General features: G+C 39.1%; 1 protein-coding gene across 1 annotated transcript; it reads left to right on the top strand.

Moving 5' to 3' along the window:
• The first annotated feature begins 2,584 nt into the window (after nt 1-2,584).
• LOC116421052 (zinc finger protein 624-like) lies at nt 2,585-21,254 on the top strand. Its single transcript, XM_031949407.1, has 5 exons — nt 2,585-3,002; nt 7,189-7,315; nt 8,356-8,451; nt 11,885-12,254; nt 21,191-21,254. Exons 1-5 carry the CDS (start codon nt 2,973-2,975, stop codon nt 21,252-21,254), a joined length of 687 nt encoding a protein of 228 aa, XP_031805267.1. The 5' UTR covers nt 2,585-2,972.
• Nucleotides 21,255-21,741: the final 487 nt, after the last annotated feature.

The raw sequence follows: 21,741 nt of genomic DNA, 5'->3' as shown, positions 1-21,741 counted from the left end.
GCACAGCATAGTTTGTCTATCAGATTTTTGGAGAAGGAAAAAATGTATGGCCAAAGAGGAGTAGGCAACATTAGAATTAGATAATTTTAATTACATTAAATTAAAAAGGGTTTCCACAAACAAAACCAATATAGCTCAAGATTAGAAAGGAAGCAGAAAGCTTCCAGCCAGTGTTTATGAATAAAGGCCTTGTTTCTAAAATATATAGAGAACTGGGTCAAATTTATAAGAATACAAGTATTCGTCAGTTGGAAAGTATTTACTTACAGCTCAGTTTCTCCTCCACCTACACCTAAGTAGGTGCCTTAGGGCATTACATCTCCTGACCCTGCTCTCTCAACTTCATCTTCTGGGAGAGGAGAGGAGGTAGGGGCATTGACACCACTAGCACGTCCATACAGCACTTTGCCCACCCCATGTCACACATATATTAGTATTGGGCTTTTAGGCAGAGCTGCTGTTGAAGGCCTGCTCTGTGCTCTGACCTGTTCCCATTCAATGTAAAACTATACAACAGTGTTGGTAGAACAGTGGCCCTTGACTAGTCAAAAATCTAAGAATGATTAGATGTAGTACAGGAACAACTTCAGCAAGGTCCTTACAACATTCTCCTAAGTCTTCGAATTCTCCTGTATTTGCTATAAAAAGAAATCTGGAAATGGAGGATGGTACTGATTTGAGAAAAGCAAATGAACAGATGGAAATAATAGGAACATTTTACTAGATTCCATGCCCTACTCAGTTGCTAGAGAATGGCCTCTTTGGGTAATACACAATTAGATTGTTTCCATTCTATCCTCTAGTTAAGAAGGATATGAAAAGGTTTGACTTTTAGTGTCATTAGTTTAGCTGAGCTTTATAAAAGATATGAATAGTGTTTTACCACAGGGAATGAAAAATAGTCCTACTATGTGTCAAATGTTTATGATTCGCTATTATTCTAGTAAGAAAAGCATTTCCAAAAGTAATATTATTACATTTCATGGATGATATCTTGAGGTGTGCACTGAGAAACAAATGTAAAGATGTCTACAAAAGACCATAGAAACACTAAGGAACTACCTAATTGTATATAGCCTCCAAAAATTTAGAAGTATATGATTGTTATTTATATACCTTTTCCAGGACTCATGGAAATTGTTAGATTCTACAAATGATAAGTTGCTTGTCTAATTTAGAATGGTACTTAACAAGTTCTCTAGCTCACTAATGTATTTAGCATCTTGAGTCACACTTTTGGAGATCTACAAGTTCAGTGAGGAGATCTCATAAGTCAGAACCCAAATCCCACTTCTTGAGGAGGAATCAATCCTTGAGTTCACACTTCTAAAAGAGCATATAAAAGGACAAGCACTAGAGCTCTTGAGGAGATTGAGAAAGAGAATCAGAGGAGGAGATAGAAAAGCAGGAGTCAGTAGATGAGATTGAGCCAGAAATCAGTTGGGAGATTCAGAGCCAGGATTCAGAGGGAGTTGAGACGAAGCTGGCATAGGTAAAGGACTAGCAATAAGAGCTCTCGGAACCTAAGAAAACTTACCAGGCTATTTTAAGGAGACAATAAAGGACTGAACTTTTAACACCTGCCTGCATTTTGAGGTGATTATTACATGGAACCTGAAACTAAGGCTGCCTGAAAGTCCCCCTCCTGCCCCCTCCCCTGAGAAATGTGCCCAGAGAACAGTTGTATTTTAGAAAAGAACACTATAGGAAATCTTTTATAATTACTACTTGCTTGTGTAATACCTCCCATGCTATTGGATTTATGTATCCTGTTTCTTCTTTTTTTTTTTTTTTCCAGGCAACAGTTTATTTGGCAATGCATATAGTTGCAAATAAGTCAAGTTCAAGACTTTTGTTCATAAAGACCTAGAAGCTTGGTCTCTCACAGTTAATATATAATTTGAGGAAGTAAACATAGAAAACAAGATTATAGAGACTGAGTATCTGGTTTCTCCATGGTGTTGAGGGGTTGGAGACACTGAGGTGAGGAGACGGGGATAGTTCTGTGACATTTGTTAAATCAGGTGACAGTAGATAAATATAAAAACCAGTATGTATACCTGTTTCAACTAAAACAAAAGAAAGGGGAGATGTAGAGGGCTCACAGATAGTGGGGAACTCTGGGAAGGTATAAGATCCTTTAGCACAGAGGGAACCTGTGACAGTGTCTGGTTTGGTTCCCATCTTTCTTTGTGTTCTCACCTTCCTGAGAAGTGAAGGAGGGCTTGACCACCTGTGTCTACCTGAAATAAGGATATTTAAGTGAGAGGCATATATATTACATATATTGTATTTAAATATACTTTAAATATTTAACTTGTAGGGATGCCTGCATCCAGGGAGGAGGTGGAGGGAAGGAGGAGAAAAGTTGAAACAGAGATTTGTAGGGTCAAGTTGAAAATTACCAAAGCATATGTTTTGTATATAAAAAGGTATAATTTTTAAGAGACATTTTCATACCAAAAGCAGGGTGCTTATAGTTAGCACTTGCACCATGTGCTGTGGTGATATAATGGTTCTCTAGTTGGTTGGCACATGCTGAGTGTGCTATAATGATGTAATCATACTTAGGTATTTAAGGGCTGAGAGGAGTTGAAATAAGAGAACTCCATGTTTGACCATCCTGGTGGGTCTCCTGCCTTCTACACTCCTCCACTAAACCCAAAGACTCGCCTGGTCCCAAGATCCTCCAGAGAGATAGTCCGGATGGTGTATTTTGTCACCCCACTGTGGGGGCTCTGAGATGCATAGTATATTTTGGTACAACAATTTGGGGGCTCTAGAAAGCACAGCAGAGGCTCTGACCTACGTTATTCAGACCTTTAGTAGCTGGTCCTTTTGTGGGGCCATAAAGGCTGGAGACAGCAGGACTCTGGGATAGATAGAGACGAGGAGCCAGTCAGAGCAACTTTACAACATGGAGTCACCTTGATTAATTTTCTGTGTACAGAGAGAACCTGGAGCCAGAGAGAATGAACCCTGGGAGCCTGAGACCTGGTAAGGTGAGTGCCCTCCATCCAGACCTGACTCATATCAGCAATCAAAATCACCATCCCTGAAGTCAGGAGGACCTGAGTTCAAATCTGACCTCAGACACTTAACACTTCTTATCTGTGTAACCCTAGGCAAGTCCCTTAACCCCAATTGCCTCAGCAAAAGAGAAAAAAAAAATGTATGGAAGGATTTTATTTATTTTTTCTTTTTTGAAGCTTTTTATTTTGAAAACATTCAAAGGTAAATTTTCACACTAACCAATAGAAAGCTTTGTGTTGCAATTTTCCATCCTTTTCTCCTCACCTTCTCCCCTAGATAGGAAGTAATCAATATATGTTAAATCATATATTTATTGCAATAAACCTAAATAAAATAAAATATTTTTGCAAATATTATTGCAAATATTAAATAAAATAAATTTATTGTAATAAACCATACATATTTATACCATTATCGTTCTGCACAAGAAAAGTCAGATCATAAAGGGAAAAAAAAGAGAAAAGAAAATGAAGTTCAAGCAAACACCAACAAAAAGAGAAAATGCTATGGCATAATCCGCACTCGGTCCCCATGCTCTTTTCCCTGGGTGTAGACTTCTCTCTCCATCACAAGATCACTGGAACTGGCCTGAATCACCTCATTATCGAAAAGAGCCACATCCATTGAGAATTCATCTTCTTATAATTTTGCTTGTTTCTATGTACAATGATGTCCTGGTTTCTGCTCCTTTTACTCAGCATCAGTTCATGAAAGACTCTTCAGGCCTTTCTGAAATTGTCCTGCTGATTGTTTCTTACAGATTGTTTCTTCCATCACCTTCATGTACCATTACTTGTCCAGCTGTTCTCCAATTGATGGACATCCCCTCAGTTCCCAGTTTCTTGAACTGCAACGGGCTGCCACAAACATTTTTGCACATGTGGGACTTTTGCATCCTTTAATATAAGATAGCTGCTTTTATGTGGGAAAGGATGTTCTTTTGACTGTGTAAGGTTGTGATTGGAACCCCGGAAAGCACATTTGTTGGGAACAACTCAGGGTCTGTCTCATCAGAGTGACCTGTGGTTTCTTTATTTCTCCTTAAACATTTCTTGAAATCTTGCATCTATGCTGCTGTTGTTGGTATTCTGATAGTCTGGTGATACCTGTAATACAACTTTTGCCTTGCTCTCTTTTCTGTCTGATTTGTTTCTGATGTCTTACATTCACTCCCCTTTTTTAAGTCTCCTGCATTGGCTTTAATATTTGCCATTTCCTTGTGGCTTCGATTTGGTCTGTACAAATGTTGAGAGAATTGGTTGTGTAGGCAAGGTATTTAATGACTCTTGATTCTTTCTGCCACTGCCCTTTTTTCTTCTCCATTGAGTTTTGCCTAGAGGATCTCATTCATTAGTGCGTCTACCTCTTGCTCTTCGTTTTCCCAGAATCCTGCTTGGATTTGTGCGCAAAGACCCCAGCTGAGGCAGTGCTTGGAGACAGGAGACACTCTTCGGCCTGGCTGCCCTGAGTGTCTCAGATGAGGATATTGCTTATTTTAGGGAGGGCCTGTTTTGTTTGTCTGTCCAGCAGACTTCCTGAGTTCACACCTAAAGACAGAGCTGGGCTCTGCAGCCCTCCTGGAGGGAAGGTATGGGCTGGTCCTGTTGCTGCTTTCCTGGTGATATGGATTGTTTTACTCCAGCATCTCAGGGGCAGGAAAGGGGCCTGTGCTGAAAGTGGTCTCATCCTGGGCCTCCTGCTAAGAGCTCTGTGAGTTTCTGGATGTGAGTGTGTAGCATTTGGCTCTGTTTTTCTTTTCCAGGTTGGGTTGGGTTTTTCTGTGGGCGACTAAGGGATTCTTTCCATTGGATTTTCATTTTCTCTGTACAGACCATTTCCTTTACGATGGTGCCCATTTTTTTAAACTAGTGTTCATTCCATGACATCTCCCATCATTATTAGCTTGTCTATGTTCAAGCTGTGATTGCCATCAATATACTTCCCTTCAGCAAGGGCAGATGTTTTTTCACTGTTAATTGTTGTTTACTTCATTTCCTCTGGGCTCTCCTTCACTTTTGTATATTTTTATTCCCTGTCTCTTCTTTGTTTTGTTTCTTTGGGAAGAATTACCATGGCAGAATTTAATTTCTGCATTTTGGCAATGATCAAAAGAAATCCCGAGGTCCAAGAAATATGGAAAGAGGTCTGGGTGGGAAGGAGCCACTCGATTCAGGGACTTGTGGAGAGCCCAGTCAGAAAAGTCCCAAAGGAGGAAAGCCAGTGAATGATGAGGAGTAGCTGGGCTTTCTCTTTAAGAGAAGGTTTGGAATGCATTAACACCCCCCCCCCCCCCACTCATGTTGGTAAAGGCGGGTTGTGGGAGGCTTGGGAAGGAAAGATTTGCAATATCTTCTCCTGGGTGTGAGTTAAGGAATCAATCAGAGATGAGTCTTCCATCAGGAAAAGGACTATCTGCCTTTACTGAGAATGGAGGAAGAAGGAACCAAGGGACCCAAGAGAAAAGGAAAGATTTAGTAATCCATGGGAATCTCAAAAATTGTAAAAGAGCAATAAATTCCTCAGTTGTTCAGAAGTGAAAAAAAAGAAAAAAGAAAATGAAAAGATGAAATGTGCATTACACAAAGGCAATAAGGAGGTCAGGGTTAGAAACCTAGAAACAAACATGTCCCAAGTTCACAAAGGCCATTCTCTTTGCCCAAAGGTAGGTTTATTTAGAAGAGGCTGTAGAGAAAATGAAGAGATAAAATAAGAACTTGCAGGGGGAGACTACCGAAAAAGCAATAGGGTTACCCAGGAGAAGAATTTGTAAGAATCCATTAAAGCAACATTGAATGGCAGCCTAGAAGCATAATAAAGTTTAACAAACTAACCAGAGTTACTTATACTTGGCTATACTATCTACTATATATAACCGTATAGGGTTAGCTATCATAAGGACAAAGTCACAGTAAATTGAAGGCACTATGAAAACAGTGGGAGAGAGTACTCCCTAGTGGGTTTTATCCTGAAAAGGACTCAGCAAAGCTTTTGACCATGGGGACATCTTTGATGGGTGAGATACAAGGTTGGAGGTTTCTTAGGGCAGGATGGGGAAGTACCAGGCAAGCATTTGGGAGCTCACAGGGAGGGATTAAAGAGAAACCCGATTGGATCCACCTGGCAAACCGGTTCACATACCCAAAACATGGTAATCAGAATCTCAAATGTTGTTCACAGATGCCCAGAAGTTTGAGGGATAGATTTCCATTCTCCCAGTCACTCTATGCTGACAGGCTAGTTGTGACTTGGTTATACCTGATAATGGCAGGTTGGGTTCTTGCTGACAAAGGGAATGAAAAAGCTCAAAGTTCACATCAGAACAAAAAACAAATGTTTCAAAGAAGAAATCTAAAATGATGTACTTGTAGCAGATGGGAAATAGAGAAGGCCCTTCCCAAGTATAGGGTATTCCCACTCCTGGCCACTTTCTCCTATATAGGGTCCATCTATTGGCTTCTTAAATTTTTATGATTCCTATTCTCCCCAGTTTGTACTTTGCCAGGCATTTTGTAAAGCATTTATTTCTCATTAAAAAAAATGGCAATATTTTCTCTATGAATTTTTCTAATTAATGAAGGAAGCCTCTTTTCTAGTTTCTTTTGTTTCCCTGTAATGAAATATAAAAACTGAGGAATATTTGCCTTAAACAAAGGAAAGCAATGGCCAATAAAGGCATGAGTTGTTTTGCCCATACCAACATCCTCCCCAGGAGGACCTCACAGAAGAAATAACACTTTTTCCCCAGAGCATGCTGTACTTGCTAACTTCTCAGACTCTTTACAGAATTGGCTTTAGAATACATTACTTAAATCACTTCTGCTGAGGAAATATTTCCCATCACTCTCTTGCTCTCCACAGATCCATCTACTTCACAAATAAAACACAAACTCTTCCTCATTCCACAAGGAAATGCATTCAATAATAAGACATTTCTCGGCTTTACTCCAGCAGATTCTATAAAATGCTTTTCCTCAAAATTCAATAAGACTCTTAATGACCATTCTTGCAGGAGCTGACTGACACTCACAAATGGCATGAGCTTTGAGCAAATCCTTTCTCTGCTTGACTTTCCTCCTGTAAATTGGGGAGGGTTGGTTGGATTCTTGAATTCTGAAGTGACTTTCAGCTCTATGTCTCATGACTTTGATGCTTTAGGACTTGGTGACATTCAAGGATGTGGCTGTGGACTTCACCCAGGAGGAGTGGGGCCTCTTGGATCCTCCACAGAGGGAGTTGTACAAGGAGGTCATGGTGGAGAATGCCTGGAACCTGCTGTCCCTGGGTAAGGACATTTCCTGGTTAACTCTGAATCTGCAATCTAGGGATGGATCATCATTTCCTCAAATACAAGGTTGGGGGGTATACCAATGGGAAAGCAGAAAGTTCTTGTCTGCTGTGTCCAAGCACCAGAGTCCTCTTGTATAAATTTGGCTGGTATCATAGAAAACTGAGGGTGTCCTTTGTTGTTCCTGAAACTGTCACTTAATAGTTCTAGGTAGCTTCAAGTCAGAGATCAAACCAGTGTGGAAGCATCTCACACAAGAATCTAATAAGCTGATTTTGGCTGACCTCTACCTGGACACAGACTGGTCTACCAAAGTTCTGAAAATTGCTCCGAAAGATCTATTGGTTATAACCTGTCCCTCTTTGGCACGGGGCTAGGATTGGGAATACTCTTATTTTCAGCAAGCATTACTTCGTTACCCAAAGCCCATGGTTGTTTCTAATATAGGAAATGTGTTGTGAAGCTTCTTTCCTCTTGCTTTCAAATTTCAGCACCAGTGGTGGGAAAGGAAGGGAAGGGAATGAGCATTCATTTTCATCTACTGTTTCCCATGGGCTTTGCCTTATGCCTTCTTTACAATACATTAGGAACAACATTCTTGAGGAAAAATTTCTGGCAATTAAGTTACTTTGATTATTTTAAATACCCAAATTAAGAAAAAGCTGAAATGAAGAAACATGTGACTTGCATCCAGATAAAGAACTAATAGAAATATGTACAGAATAATTTTACAATTACACTTTTTATCCAGGAATGGGGTTAGAAGTTTCTTCCATAAACGAAGCTAATAATAGGTGGGGAAGGGGGAGAAGATGATTTGACTCTTATCTGCAAATAAAAGTTGTACAACAGGATGATGTCACCAACCCCATTATGACTTTCTTGCATGACAAGCACTAGTGGGTGACTATAGGCTCATGTGTTTAAATATAATGGGCTGAATCTCAAAGGGGCAGCTCTGTATTTTCACCCCATTCCCTAAATAGAACTAAATTTCAAGCTTCTCTCCTTGATACCTACCTTATTTCCATACTCAGGCATTCCAGTTCCCAGAGACGATGTGATCTCTTATTTTAAGCAAAAGCAAGCACCCTGGGTGCTGGACCAAGAAGCCCTGAGGAGCTGCTCTCCAAGTGAGTGAGGTGAAAGCAGGGATGTGAGAGTTGTGGTTTAAGGGGCTCCTGGGAGCTACCATGAAGTAAATGCTCGGTTCTGGGGGAAAGACCAGCCTTGGAATTCTTTCTCAGATACTTTTTAGGCAGATCTCTTTTTTCATTATTCCTGGTCCAGTCACTGAATCTCAAGTCTCAGCAACACAGCTGGGCCTGGAGTTTCTAATCTGTGAAGGTTCCCTTGGTTTTCCCAATCTCTTCTTCTCACAGTTACTCCAGTAGGCAAAAGTCTCTGGTTCCTGCTAAGGCTGCAACCACACCCAGCTTTCCCAAGGGGTCCCCACAGGATGTTTCTGCAGAGGTAGCACACTTCTCACAAGTTAATCCTCTGATGTCTTCAGATCCCCTCAGATGAAATCAAGAGACCCCCCCCTTTTTTTTAAATATATATATTTTTATTATAATAACTTTTTATTGACGAACCCATGCCAGGATAATTTTTTACAACATTATCCCTTGCACTCACTTCTGTTCCAATTTTTCCCCCCTCTCTCTCCACCCCCTCCCCTAGATGGCAAGCAGTCCTATATATGTTGAATATGGCACAGTGTATCCTAGATACAATATATGTGTGCAGAACCAAACAGTTCTCTTGTTGCACAGGAAGAATTGGATTCAGAAGGTAAAAATATCCTGGGGAAAAAAAAAAAAAACAACAAAAAAAAAAAAAAAATAAAAAAATAAAAAAAAAAAAATAAAAATAAAAATATCCTGGGAAGAAAGACAAAAATGCAAACAGTTTACATTCATTTCCCAGTTTTCTTTCTTTGGGTGTAGCTGCTTATGTTCATCTTGATAAATTGAAATTGAATTTGGTCTCTTTGTCAAAGAAATCCACTTCCATCAGAATACATCTTCATACAGTGTCATTGTTGATGTACATAATGATCTCCTGGTTCTGCTCATTTCACTCAGCATCAGTTCATGTAAGTCTTGCCAATCCTCTCTATATTCATCCTGCTGATCATTTCTTGCAGAACAATAACATTCCATAACATTCATATACCACAATTTACCCAACCATTCTCCAATTGATGGACATCCATTCATTTTCCAGTTTCTAGCTACTACAAACAGGGCTGCCACAAACATTTTGGCACATACTGGTCCCTTTCCCTTCTTTAGTATCTCTTTGGGGTATAAGCCCAGTAGTAGTACTGCTGGGTCAAAGGGTATGCACAGTTTGATAACTTTTTGGGCATAATTCCAGATTTCTCTCCAGAATGATTGGATTCGTTCACAACTCCACCAACAAGGCATCAGTGTCCCAGTTCTCCCACATCCCCTCCAACATTCGTCGTTATTTTTTCCTGTCATTCTAGTCAATCTGACAGGTGGGTAGTGGTATCTCAGAGTTGTCTTAATTTGTATTTCTCTGATTAATAGTGATTTGGAACACTCTTTCATATGAGTGGTAATAGTTTCAATTTCATCATCTGAAAATTGTCTGTTCATATCCTTTGACCATTTATCAATTAGAGAATGGCTTGGTTTCTTAAAAATTAGAGTCAATAAGAGAACCCCTTTTCTGCCCGAGATCTTGACTTTTCACTCTCTTTACCCTGAGACACAAATTGGTTCTATTTGCGAGGTAAATAGGGAGAGCTTGATATTTCACAACATACTTCACCATCTTCCCAGAATCCTCTCCCAAGATAATATCTTGATCTGGAGATTACAGGTTTAATGAGATGTGATTATCTCATTAGGTAATTCAGGAAGGGGAGAACTGTTCTGGAGCAGCAAAAGAGCCACTGAGGGTCTTTGCAGGCCTGTGGCCCTTTATTCATGAATGTCCATCCTTCCTGGAATTTTGGAAGTGATGTGTTGTCAAGTTGAGAATCTGAAAGAATCTGTTGCACTTAGGTGTTGGAATCTTTATAAAGTGTTAAGACATTGGAGTTGATTTGATCTTAGAAGAAGATATTTTGGGCCAGAACTTGAACTAGGTACTAAGTACAACTGATGGAAACAATGCTTGTGTTCACACCTTTAGAGAGCTCATAAGTATCTAAGTACTCAATGGAGTTCACAGTTTGGGAGATTCAGGGTCTAGAAAGAGATATCTGAATTCACACCTTCCTTAGGGCCAGAGAGCATGCTGGGAGATATCCCACAATCCCACTCTCGGAGAAGTAGCATAAATAGAGTACTCTGGGAGATACAGGAGACTACTCGCCTCATTTGGAGATTGAGAAGCCACGAGTCAGAGTTGAGCTGGAGGCTGAAGAAAGCAGAGGCAGAAGCCAAGAACAAAGCTGCAAGAGCTCAAGCAGAGAGATAGGTCTCTGAACTAACCGGGCTAATTTGGAAGGAGAAATGCATTTTTACCAGCTGGCTGTGATTTTGGAGTAATTATTTATTTCAACTGATACTAAGGCTGCTTCCAGAAAAACTTCCACACTTAGGAACCATCAGAGTTTGAGGGAAGGATTCCATGAACCCCAAAAGCTATGCATTCCTGATTATCATCATTTTAAGTTACTGAGAAAGATAATTGTTAAGGTATATATATGCACATATTTGTTGTCCAAGTGGACAATTTGCTACTTCATGCAGTCTCTGTACTGACAAATTTTGGGTCAAATCCTTGGATTATTGTCTCCCTCCTTCAAGAAGCTTGTGAACTTCAAAAGGAAGAAGAAGTGCAATAGCAAGCTCTGCCCTTCCATGCCACAGGATGATTAACTCAGTTTCCTACATGAGACACATACTTTCAGATGTGGGTGATTTCCAGCATTTTTAAAACACTGTGTTTGTTAAAAGGATAGGCAGGGGGAAATGACGATGAGCAGTGGCTATCAATTAAAAAAACAAGTATTGCATCAGAACAAAATCTCATGTCTCAGGTTAAAAAAAACCAAACACATTCTGAATGTGACTTCAGATAATGTAACAGACAAAAAATAAAATTGAGAGTGATACCAGAAAATGCGCACAATGAAAGGAAAAGGGGGAAAAATGAGAGTTGAACTAATTTGTCAAATACTGAAGGCAGAGCCTGCCCATTCACTGGGTGTAATTTCCTGTCTCAGCTACAGGGCTTTGGCTCAAGTCCCTCTATCCTCGGAAGTGGTGGCCTGAATTGTGAAAGTAGTGACAATGAAAGTATTCTGTGTTGTCACAAGTTTATTATGAGGATTCAATTTATTTGTGCTTGAAGCCCATTAAAAATTAGGTCATGTTTGGAATGTCAGCTAATGGGATCATTAAGGGACTGATGCTGCCCCTGTAAGAGTTTTTTCTTTGCCTGGAGAAATAGATTTTAACTGAGCTTCTATTCTGTTGATAGAGGGAAGGGTGTGTGTGTGTGTGTGTGTGTGTGTGTGGAGGGGTCTCTTATCCTGTTTGTTGTTGCCCCTTTTTTTTGAACTTTTTTTTTTTATCGTTACAGGACATGAGGTCAGACTTGAAATGAAGAAAAGTATTCAGAACCAAAACTTCACTTGCAGAGAACTCCGTGCAGCACATGAGAAAATACACACTATAAAAAAACCTTATGAATGTAACCAGTGTGGAAAGAGTTTTGAGAACCAGCAATCTCTTACTCTACATCAGAGTATCCACAATGGAGAAAAACCGTATGAATGTAACCAGTGTGGAAAAGCTTTTAGATACAAGCGAAATCTTACTCTACATCAAAGAATCCACACTGATGCGAAATCTTATGAATGTAACCAGTGTGGAAAGACTTTTAGAAATAAGGGAGTTCTTACTGAACATCAGAGAATTCATACTGGGGAGAAACCTTATGAATGTAACCAGTGTGGAAAGACTTTTAGATATAAGGGAGTTCTTACTGAACATCAGAGAATCCACACTGGGGAGAAACCTTATGAATGTAACCAGTGTGGAAAGGGTTTTAGACACCAACAATCTCTCACGTCGCATCAGAGATTCCACAGTGGAGAGAAACCTTACAAATGTAACCAGTGTGGAAAGGGTTTTACATGCAAAAAATCTCTCACATACCATCAGAACATCCACACTGGTAAGAAACCCTATGAATGTAACCAGTGTGGAAAGAGTTTTAGAGGTAAGACAACTCTTACTGAACATCAGAAAATCCACACTGGGCAGAAACCTTATGAGTGTAGCCAGTGTGGAAAGGGTTTTAGAAAAAGGATATATCTTACTGCACATCAGAGAATACACACTGGAGAGAAACCTTATGAATGTAACCAGTGTGGAAAGACTTTTAGAGACAAGGGATATCTTACTGCACATCAGAGCACCCACACTGGTAAGAAACCTCATGAATGTAACCAGTGTGGAAAGGCTTTCAGGAATAAGGGGCATCTTAATGTACATCGAAGAATCCACACTGACGAGAAACCTTATGAATGTAACCAATGTGGAAAGACTTTTAGAGATAAGGCAACTCTTATTGTACATCAGAGACTCCACACTGGGGAGAAGCCTTATGAATGTAACCAATGTGGAAAGGCTTTTAGACAACGGCAATATCTCACTGTACATCTGCTATTCCACAGTGGAGAGAAACCTTACAAGTGCAACCAGTGTGGAAGGGGTTTTACATGGAAAATATCTCTCACTTTCCATCAGAAACTCCACACTGGAGAGAAACCTTATGAATGTAACCAGTGTGGAAAGACTTTTAGACATAAGGAAAATCTTAATGTACATCATAGAATCCACACTGGAGAGAAACCTTATGTATGTAACCAGTGTGGAAAGGCTTTTATACAAAAGAGAGATCTTACTGAACATCAGAGAATGCACACAGGAGAGAAACCTTACAAATGTAACCAGTGTGGAAGGGGTTTTACATGTAAACAATCTCTCATTCCACATCAGAGAATCCACACTGGTGAGAGACCTTATGAATGTAACCAGTGTGGAAAGACTTTTAGAACTAAAGGAAATCTTACTCTACATCAGAGTGTTCACACTGGAGAGAAACCTTATGAATGTAACCAGTGTGGAAAGACTTTTAGAACTAAAGGACATCTTACTAAACATCAAAGAATCCACACTGGAGAGAAACCTTATGAATGTAGCCAGTGTGGAAAGGCTTTTAGACAAAAAGGAGATCTTACTGTACATCAAAGAACCCATACTAGAAAGAAACCTTATAAATGTAATTAATATGGAAAAAGTTTCATAAAAAACCTGACTGATTCTCACCAGCTCTGTGAGGAAATGTCAAGGCGTTAGAATAAGGAGGAAAGTGGATTTGGTGGAGATCACTGGGAGAAGATTGGTAGTGAGACCGCCTTCCGTGATTAGCTTTCTTTACATTTAACCCTATGGGAGGATGAGGAAGGTAAAGTAAATGGTGACTAGGGATAGGAGATACCTTTAGAAGCATACTGGATCCTTCTTTCCTCCCTGGTCCCCTACCTGAAAGGCAGTACAGTGGGATTGAAACAATAGATCAGGACTCAGGACAAGGGTTGAAATTCTGGGTTCTGAACTTCTGTGGCCTTGTGAACTTTCACTCCACAGGTCTTCATGCTTTTAGATTAGGGTTTGGATCTCTTCCAACTCTGACTGCTTTGAGGACCCAAAGTGGAGCTTGAAGTTGAACCCTACTCATTGCCACTTGTTTCTGGATCCTCAGCTTGAGATTCAACTGAATAACTCCACAAAACTTTCTGGCTATGATTGGCTGTTTGGAGAGATAGAAAGATATGAGAAATTCTAAAACCACATCCTGTTGAGTCAGGAAACTCACACATTCCTATACAAGTGCTGTGCAGTTAGTGCAATAGGTCTCTTGTCATATTGTTCAGGAAGAAAATGTTTCCTGAAGATACTTCATAGAAAGGTTTCCACTCTTGAGGTTTTCAGCTTTCATCCATCAAATTGGAGGAGATGACCCCCAAGGCTGGACATAGTTTTGGGAGCTATAGAAAAAGAGGCACAGCAGTGCAATGTGTATGTGGCTATGAATGGGTCCAACTTTTCTCCAAAACCATTTGTTTAGGATTTATGAAAAGGTGATCAGATGCCCATGCTTTGTGACACAGAGAACCCAAGGCCAAGGGGTCTACTGTAAGGACATGAGGGAAGCAAGGTTCTGGCTACACTAAAATATTAATTGCAATGTTTTGGTTTCTATATTTTGTGGGATTATTGAAAAATAATATAGATGTAAATTAGAAAATGGGAGGTCTTGAGTTGGAGAAAGTCTGAACCCATTTTGGTTCATGAACATATTGGAATATTGTGCCATAAGCAGTGGCTAGGAAGAATGTGGAGAAGCAAGGGGATTTGTAAATGTAAAAGGGGAAAATGTAAACGTGAGATGGAAGTGAGCAAAAGCTAGAAAATCTCCATATACTGTGACTTTGAAAAAGGAATTTGAAATTCCTTCCAGCAATGTAGAAGCATGTTTGTATTTGACATGTATTGGACTACCTGCCAGATGGGGGAGGACTGAGGAGGAGGGGAAATTTTGGAACAAAAGATTTTGCAAGGGTCAATGCTGGAAAAATTACCCATGCATTTGCTCTGTAAGTAAAAAGCTTTTAATTAAAAAATAAAAAGAAGCACCACATCTGTGCATCAAGTGTGACTCTTGCCTATGTCTCACATAAGTTCAACGGGGATCCATCCCACATGGAGTTCTTCCTTTCTCCTGACATCTCAGGGGAGCTTGTAGAGTGTTCTGGCTGTCCAACAGTGCTCTTCTTCTTGTGAAGCCGGCTCATGTCTTCTACAATTCTCTCATGAGAAGCATGAACAATGTAAGTTATACCAGCAGAGGAGCTTCAGAAAATGCTTTATCAGAATCTCTTGACTCCCTGGTCAAATGGAGAGGCAGCCAGCTGCCTGAGGTCCATTAGCTTGTAAAATCCTTTCATTTTGAAAGCTGCTTGTGGTGACAATAGGAAAACCACTACTCTGAGACCCTACAGTTTGTCACGTTATTGAAGGGCTTATACCTTGGGCAGAAATGGGGGGGGGGGGGTACTGAGGGGGAATGTAGGAGAACCATCACCACTGGTTGTCTGGACCTATGTCTTGTCCCCTGACTCAAATACTCCAGAAGAAAGGGTGAGGCTGATGACTGAGCAGTCCTACCTTACTTACATCCAATTCACCTGCAGGTCAAGCTTATCACTTTCTGATGGCCTCAGTCCTCTTCAAGAGCTAAGGGTGAAACAGCTCATGACATCAGATGTTCAGTTTTCCCATCAGGCACTTTTAAATGAAGAAAAAAGTGGGTTCTGGTTCTTTCACAGTGTGATTAATGTGGCATAGTGTGGCCCATGATTGCATATGTAAATTCTATATCACATGGCTTGTCATTTTGGGGAGCGGAGCTGGAGAGAGAGGAAGTCAAATAATTTGGAACTTGAAACTGTATCAAGATGAAAGTTAAAAAGTAGCTTTACTAGTAAATGTTTAAATAAAACACTAAAATAAAAATAATTAGAGGCTAATTAGGTCCAAGAGCAAAGTGTGAAGTGTATTTTAGAATCAGCCGGAGCCAGGAATTCAGATTAAGGGAAAATCCTTGATGTTTATTCTTTGGGGAGGTGAACGTGAATGGCCATAGGAAGGAGAGCAGTCACCACATGAACCCTGCCAACAATCCTCTGCTCCTCTCACCCCACCCACTAAATCCTCTCCACAGTCTCCTATATAACACATCCAATATGCACTGAGAGTGGGCGGGGCCATTCTTTCTCCAAACATATATTAATAGAGTATTGTCCAATTGCTAATTAGCCTCAAGTGCTAAGAGAGACCTCAGTGCCAAGAGAGCTTCAAGAACTTCAGCCTATTACACAAACCACAGGAAACGTAATTTTATTTCGACAATTACAGCCTAATATCCTATTGCACACATCCAAATAGCTACCAGACATTTTGAATTACATAGCTAACGGGCATCTCCAACTCACCATATCCACAACAAAACCTATTACCTTTCCCCAGATCATCCCCCTCTCCATATTTCCTTCCTTGAGGGTACCATCACTCCTCCAGTCACCAATATTAATAATCCCAATTTTATTCTTAACTGCATTATCTCTCAATTCTCAAGTGGAATCGATTGCCCAATTTTGCCATTCCTTTAACCACTATATTTTACTCTATGACCCCTTAATTCGACAACAACTGAATTACAATCCAAGTTCTTATCCCGTCTTCCTCAGGCATTCATTTGAATGAAGCCTCTCTCCCATCTTTCCAGGAAGCTGCCACACCGGTATTCCCTTCCATATAAGAACAAATGTCAGTCCCCTCCTCAGTCACTCCAATAACTCTCTGTTGCCTCTGAGGTCAGATTCAAAGTCCTCTTGTTTGCCATTGAAAAACTTAATGGAGATAACAGCAGAATCAGGTGAAGGTCTGTGTAGAGAAGGGAGAGTAAGAAGAAACAAAGAAAAATAATTGGATATTTTCAGAAGAGATTTTGCATACTTTTGCACAATCCCAGTAATTGTGTTTATAGAAAAATCCCTGTGATTGGATTGGTTTCAAATCAGGGATACAAGGGGGAAAGTCACAGGTTGTTTTGTTCAACAGGGTCACGGGATTTGGGAGCCTGAACAGCAGCTAAGATTCCATTCTCTCCCCTCACAGAGAAGTGGGATCCAAATTCATTTGTAGCTAGAGATGAAGGCCTGTCTTCCCTAACTGGTTCAGGCTGATAAGGGGCTTAGAGCTGATCCTCCCTAAAAGTCTACCCCTGAGAGAGTACAGGTGGGTGTGATTTGAAACTAAGGATCCTCCAGGGATGACAAGTGCAGATTTTCAAGACTTTTATCAACCAAACCAGAGCTCAGTGGGAAATTTAACATATCAAAGCCAAGATCCAAGATTCCTTTTAAGGAACTTAAAGTGAACCAAATTGTTCTGAAAATAAAAAGGTTTTTTTTTTTTAATTAGCTAAATTAGCCCTCCTAGTTTATTCCTCCAAGGTCTTGTATTAATCCATGCTTCATCTGATTTCTTAATGAGAACATGTAATTAAAATTATCCATTTTGTATTTCATAATGTTCTCTAGTTCTTTTTTGGCCATAAATTCTTTCCTTCTCTAAAAATCTGATAGGTAAACTATCCTTTGCTCTCCTAATTTGTTTACAGTGTCACTCTTTACACTTTATTATATACCCATTTTCACCTTATTGAGGGTTGAAGTGTGAGATGAGTTCTCTGTAGAATTTGTGACATACTATTTTCCTCAGTTTCCAGCAATTTTTGGCAAATGGTGAACTCTTATTCTATAAGCTGGAGTCTTTGGGTTTATCAAATAATAGATTAATATAGTCATTGAATATTTTGCCTTATATATTTAACTTATTCCACTGAATGATCACCATTCTATTTCTCAGTCAGAATTAGACAGTTTTATTGATTGCTTCTTTAAAATATAATTTTATGTCTGGTATTGTTAGGCTATTTTTGCATTAGTTTTCATTAACCCCCTTGATAGTCTTCTTTTTATTATTCTTTTTTTTTTTGAGGAAATTGGGGTTAAGTGACTTGCCCAGGAAGTGTTAAGTGTCTGAGGCCATATTTGAACTCAGGTCTTCTTGACTTCAGGTCTGGTGCTCTATCCACTGCGCCACCTAGCTAATGTTTTTTTTTTATTTATTTATCTTTGCATCAATATTTATTAGGGAAATTGGTCTATAATTTTCTTTCTGTTTTAGCTCTTCCTATTTTCTAGCACCATATTTGTGTCATAAAATGAATTAGCTAGCAATCATTCTTCACCTATCTTTTCAAGTAGTTTACATTATATCAGAATTAATTGTTCCCTAAATATTTGGTAGAATGTCCTTGCAAATTCATCTCACCCTGGAGATTTTTTTCTTTGGGAATTCATTGACTTGTTTAATTTCTATTTTTAAAATGGGGTTATTTTAGCATTTTACTTTTTCTTCTGTTAATATGGGCAATTTATGTTTCTGCAAATATTCATCCATTTCAATTAAATGGTCTGATTTGTTGGCAAACAGTTGAGCAAAATAGGTCCTACTTCATGCTTTAATTTCTTCTTCATTGCTGGTAACTTTACCCTTTTCATTTTTGATACTAGTAATTTGCTTTCCTTCTTTTTTCTAATCAAATTAACCAAAACTTCATCTGCTTTATTAATTTTTTTCATAATCAAGTTTTAATTTTACTTATTAGTTTAATAGTTTCCTTACTTTCCATTTTCTTCAAAGGAAGAAGAGAATTTATCCCTTCTTAGATTTTTAAAATATCTAATTTACTATTTAATTGGGATTTTAAAAAATTTGTTCTCTTTTCTAGCTTTTTTAGTTGTATAATCAATTCATTGATCTCTATTTTATTTATGTAAATATTCAGAGGTGTAAAATTTCTTCTACTTTAGTGTATTCCGTAAGTTTTGTTATATGTGTCATTATTGTCATTCTCTTGTTTCTAAGATTTGTTTGGTCCACACATTCTTTCAGATTACAGCATTCAATTTCCAATTGGTTTTTAGTTGATCTTTCTCTGGCCCTTTATTGAAAGTAATTTTTAATTGTATTATGGTTTGAAAAAATGCATTTACTTTTTAGGGCCTAATGCATGGCCAATTTTTGTGTAGATTCTATGTACCACTGAGAAAAATTCCTTTCTATCTTCAATCTCTTTTCTCCAGAGTCCCATTATATTCAAGTTTTTTAAAACATTCTATTAATTTTCATAATTTCTTTCTTATTTATTTTGTGGTTGTCTATCTAATTCTTAGAGGGGCAGGTCAAGGTCTCCCACTAATATAATTTTTTAAAAAGCATCCATATTTAGTTTTATTTGCGACTTCTGTTTTTTTCTCCAATTTATCTATGTCCTTTTTAATTTTTATATCTTCTCTTTTGTGCTTATTTTAAGTTTGTTTTCCTAAAGTTCTTAAAGTATACATTCCTTTTATTAATCTTTTCTGTTTCAATATTCTGAATGTATGATTATAAAGATATGTTGTCTCACTGCGAACTTCTACAACTGAATCATAGAAATTTTGATATATTGTCTCTTTGTTATCATTTTCTTTTACATAGTTATTTCTATGATTTGTTCTTTGACTCAGGTCTCTTCTAGGATGTCATTAAGTCTCCATTTGGGTTTGTATCTTTTTGTTTTATGGACCCTGAGACAATTTCCATTCTCATTTCATTATGATGAAAGGATGTATCATTACTGCCTTTTTACATTTATCTGCAGTATCTCTATGCCCAAGTGATTAATTTTATATTGCAAAGAAATATCCATATTCCTTTGTTGTCCCATTGAGATGTCACATCTTTTAACTCTAGTTTCTCCAGAACATTTGCTTATTTCTTCTTTTTCATTGTTCTCTCTGATTTTTCCTCTTAGTTAATCATATACAATTTTCCTGCTCTCTTTCCCTTCAACTAGTCCTATTAACTAGTTTTGTTTTCATTTCATCCACTTTTTTTCCCTTTCCAACAAGGCTTTCTCTTCCTCTCTTCATTCTCCATTTTCTCTTTTTGTTTTACCTAGATTCTCATTCTGTCATTCATATGCCCTATAGGCATAAAATGTGTTTAGGACAGATTAATCATCTGATTGGTGATGGTCAGTTGAAAACATTACAGAAATGTTCAGCTCATCTATCTAGGATCAAGAAATCGGCACTAATCAAAGTGCCTCTATCAGCATACCATATACCTTTGGGCCACAAATAACCTATAAGGAATCATAAAGGAACTTTGAATTTTTACTGTCATTGTAAAGTTGAATTGTACATGGCTGTATACTGACCCAAAATCCTGCATCTCTGTAAGCTTTCCTTGTGCCTTACTTTTGATGGTATAAAATATGGCCTTCTTAGCAATGGATGTACCATCCTGCAGGTAAGCCATGCAGAATTTACTTTTTTTTTTTTCCATTTAGCAGCGTCTGAATTTATCGTTTTTTCATTTTTAAAAAGTCTTGATGTTAGCAACTGTTCTGATCTAGATGAACAAACTCAGTGTAGTTATCCTATCTAGGAAAACTGCCCAATCCTTTTCAATGTCACCATTCCCAACTATGTGTTGGCTCAACTTTCCCTCCAATTTAGTGTTCTTCTCTGACCTTAGAAGTCATTATAACATTAACTCTTCTAGTAGCTTTGGAGCTTCTGCTTTTGTTGAATGAGAATATCAACCTTGGAAAGGAGAAGTCTCATCAGTCCATCATTCTGCCTCACATATGGCCTTTGTCATTCTCTATCCTGTTTCTTATAATTATATAGTCTACTAAATGACAGTGTTTGCTGTAAAAGTGCACCCATGAAGTTCTGTTGCTTTTAAGTTAGCAGAAGACCGCGTTGGTGATGGAGTCTTAGTGTAGTGTTCTTTTCTTTTCTAAATTATGATGGTTCTCTGGGAGCAGGTTTCTTGGGGAAGTTTCTGCAGGCAGCCTTAGTTTCAGTTCCAAGTAATAATCATTTCAAATGCAGCCAGCTGATCAAAGTTCAAATCCTTTTATTGCCTTCTGAATCCCCAGTTCTGCCTGACTGCAGTCTCTAGATTCAGGTTTGCTGCATTATCCATAATGGTGCACACATTCCAAGGACTGATGGTGAATGACATCTTTATAGAAGTTTTTATATATGTGTGTGTGTGTGTTTGTGTGTGTCTGTATTTCTGTCACTGGCTGGGTCCACCAACCATGGTAGACAGGCCAGGGCTGATTAAGCAGATTTTTAGTGCACCTTTTCTGGTCTCTTCCTCATACCAGGGGGATTTTTTTTTTCAGAGCTCATACATCTAAGGGGCTGCTAGATCCCACCGCTGTGTCCAGTGAGAAGATGGCTGCATGACTCTGGTACTTGTGTGTAGGTGGGTGACTACAGCTCCCAGTGCATTCCCTCCTGTTGCTTCATCACTTACCTGTCACTACAGGGCTTTGGAATAGGAAGGATGGCAAAATAGCCTTTTGTCTCAGGCCCAAACTGGATTTCAGCAAGGCAGAGTTGCACAAAGTCCTTTCTCCTCCATAATGTTCACAGTGCAGTGGCAGGAGAGAGTGAGGAGTGGGGATGGTTGCAGTGGATGATGTTTTTGATGTCTAAGGAAGCTCTGAGCACTCCACAGAGGTACTTCAGCGGCCTTTATTCTCACCCATCCATTCCACTAGGGACAGTCTTCACATGTTTGGGGTAGATCCCGCACGTTTGGGTCACCCTCACCCCGGGATAGCCCGTCTGCCACAAGGGCTTACTGGGCTGTGGCCACGGAACATGCTGGAGCTTCTTGGAGTCCCAGATGAGTCCCTGGGACTAGTCTTCTCTGAACACACCCTGTAGC

Source organism: Sarcophilus harrisii, chromosome 2 (assembly GCF_902635505.1).
Source record: "Sarcophilus harrisii chromosome 2, mSarHar1.11, whole genome shotgun sequence".
NCBI classification, from domain to species: domain Eukaryota; kingdom Metazoa; phylum Chordata; class Mammalia; order Dasyuromorphia; family Dasyuridae; genus Sarcophilus; species Sarcophilus harrisii.
Note: the sequence above shows the minus strand (reverse complement) of the source record. Positions and strands in the feature narration are given on the sequence as shown.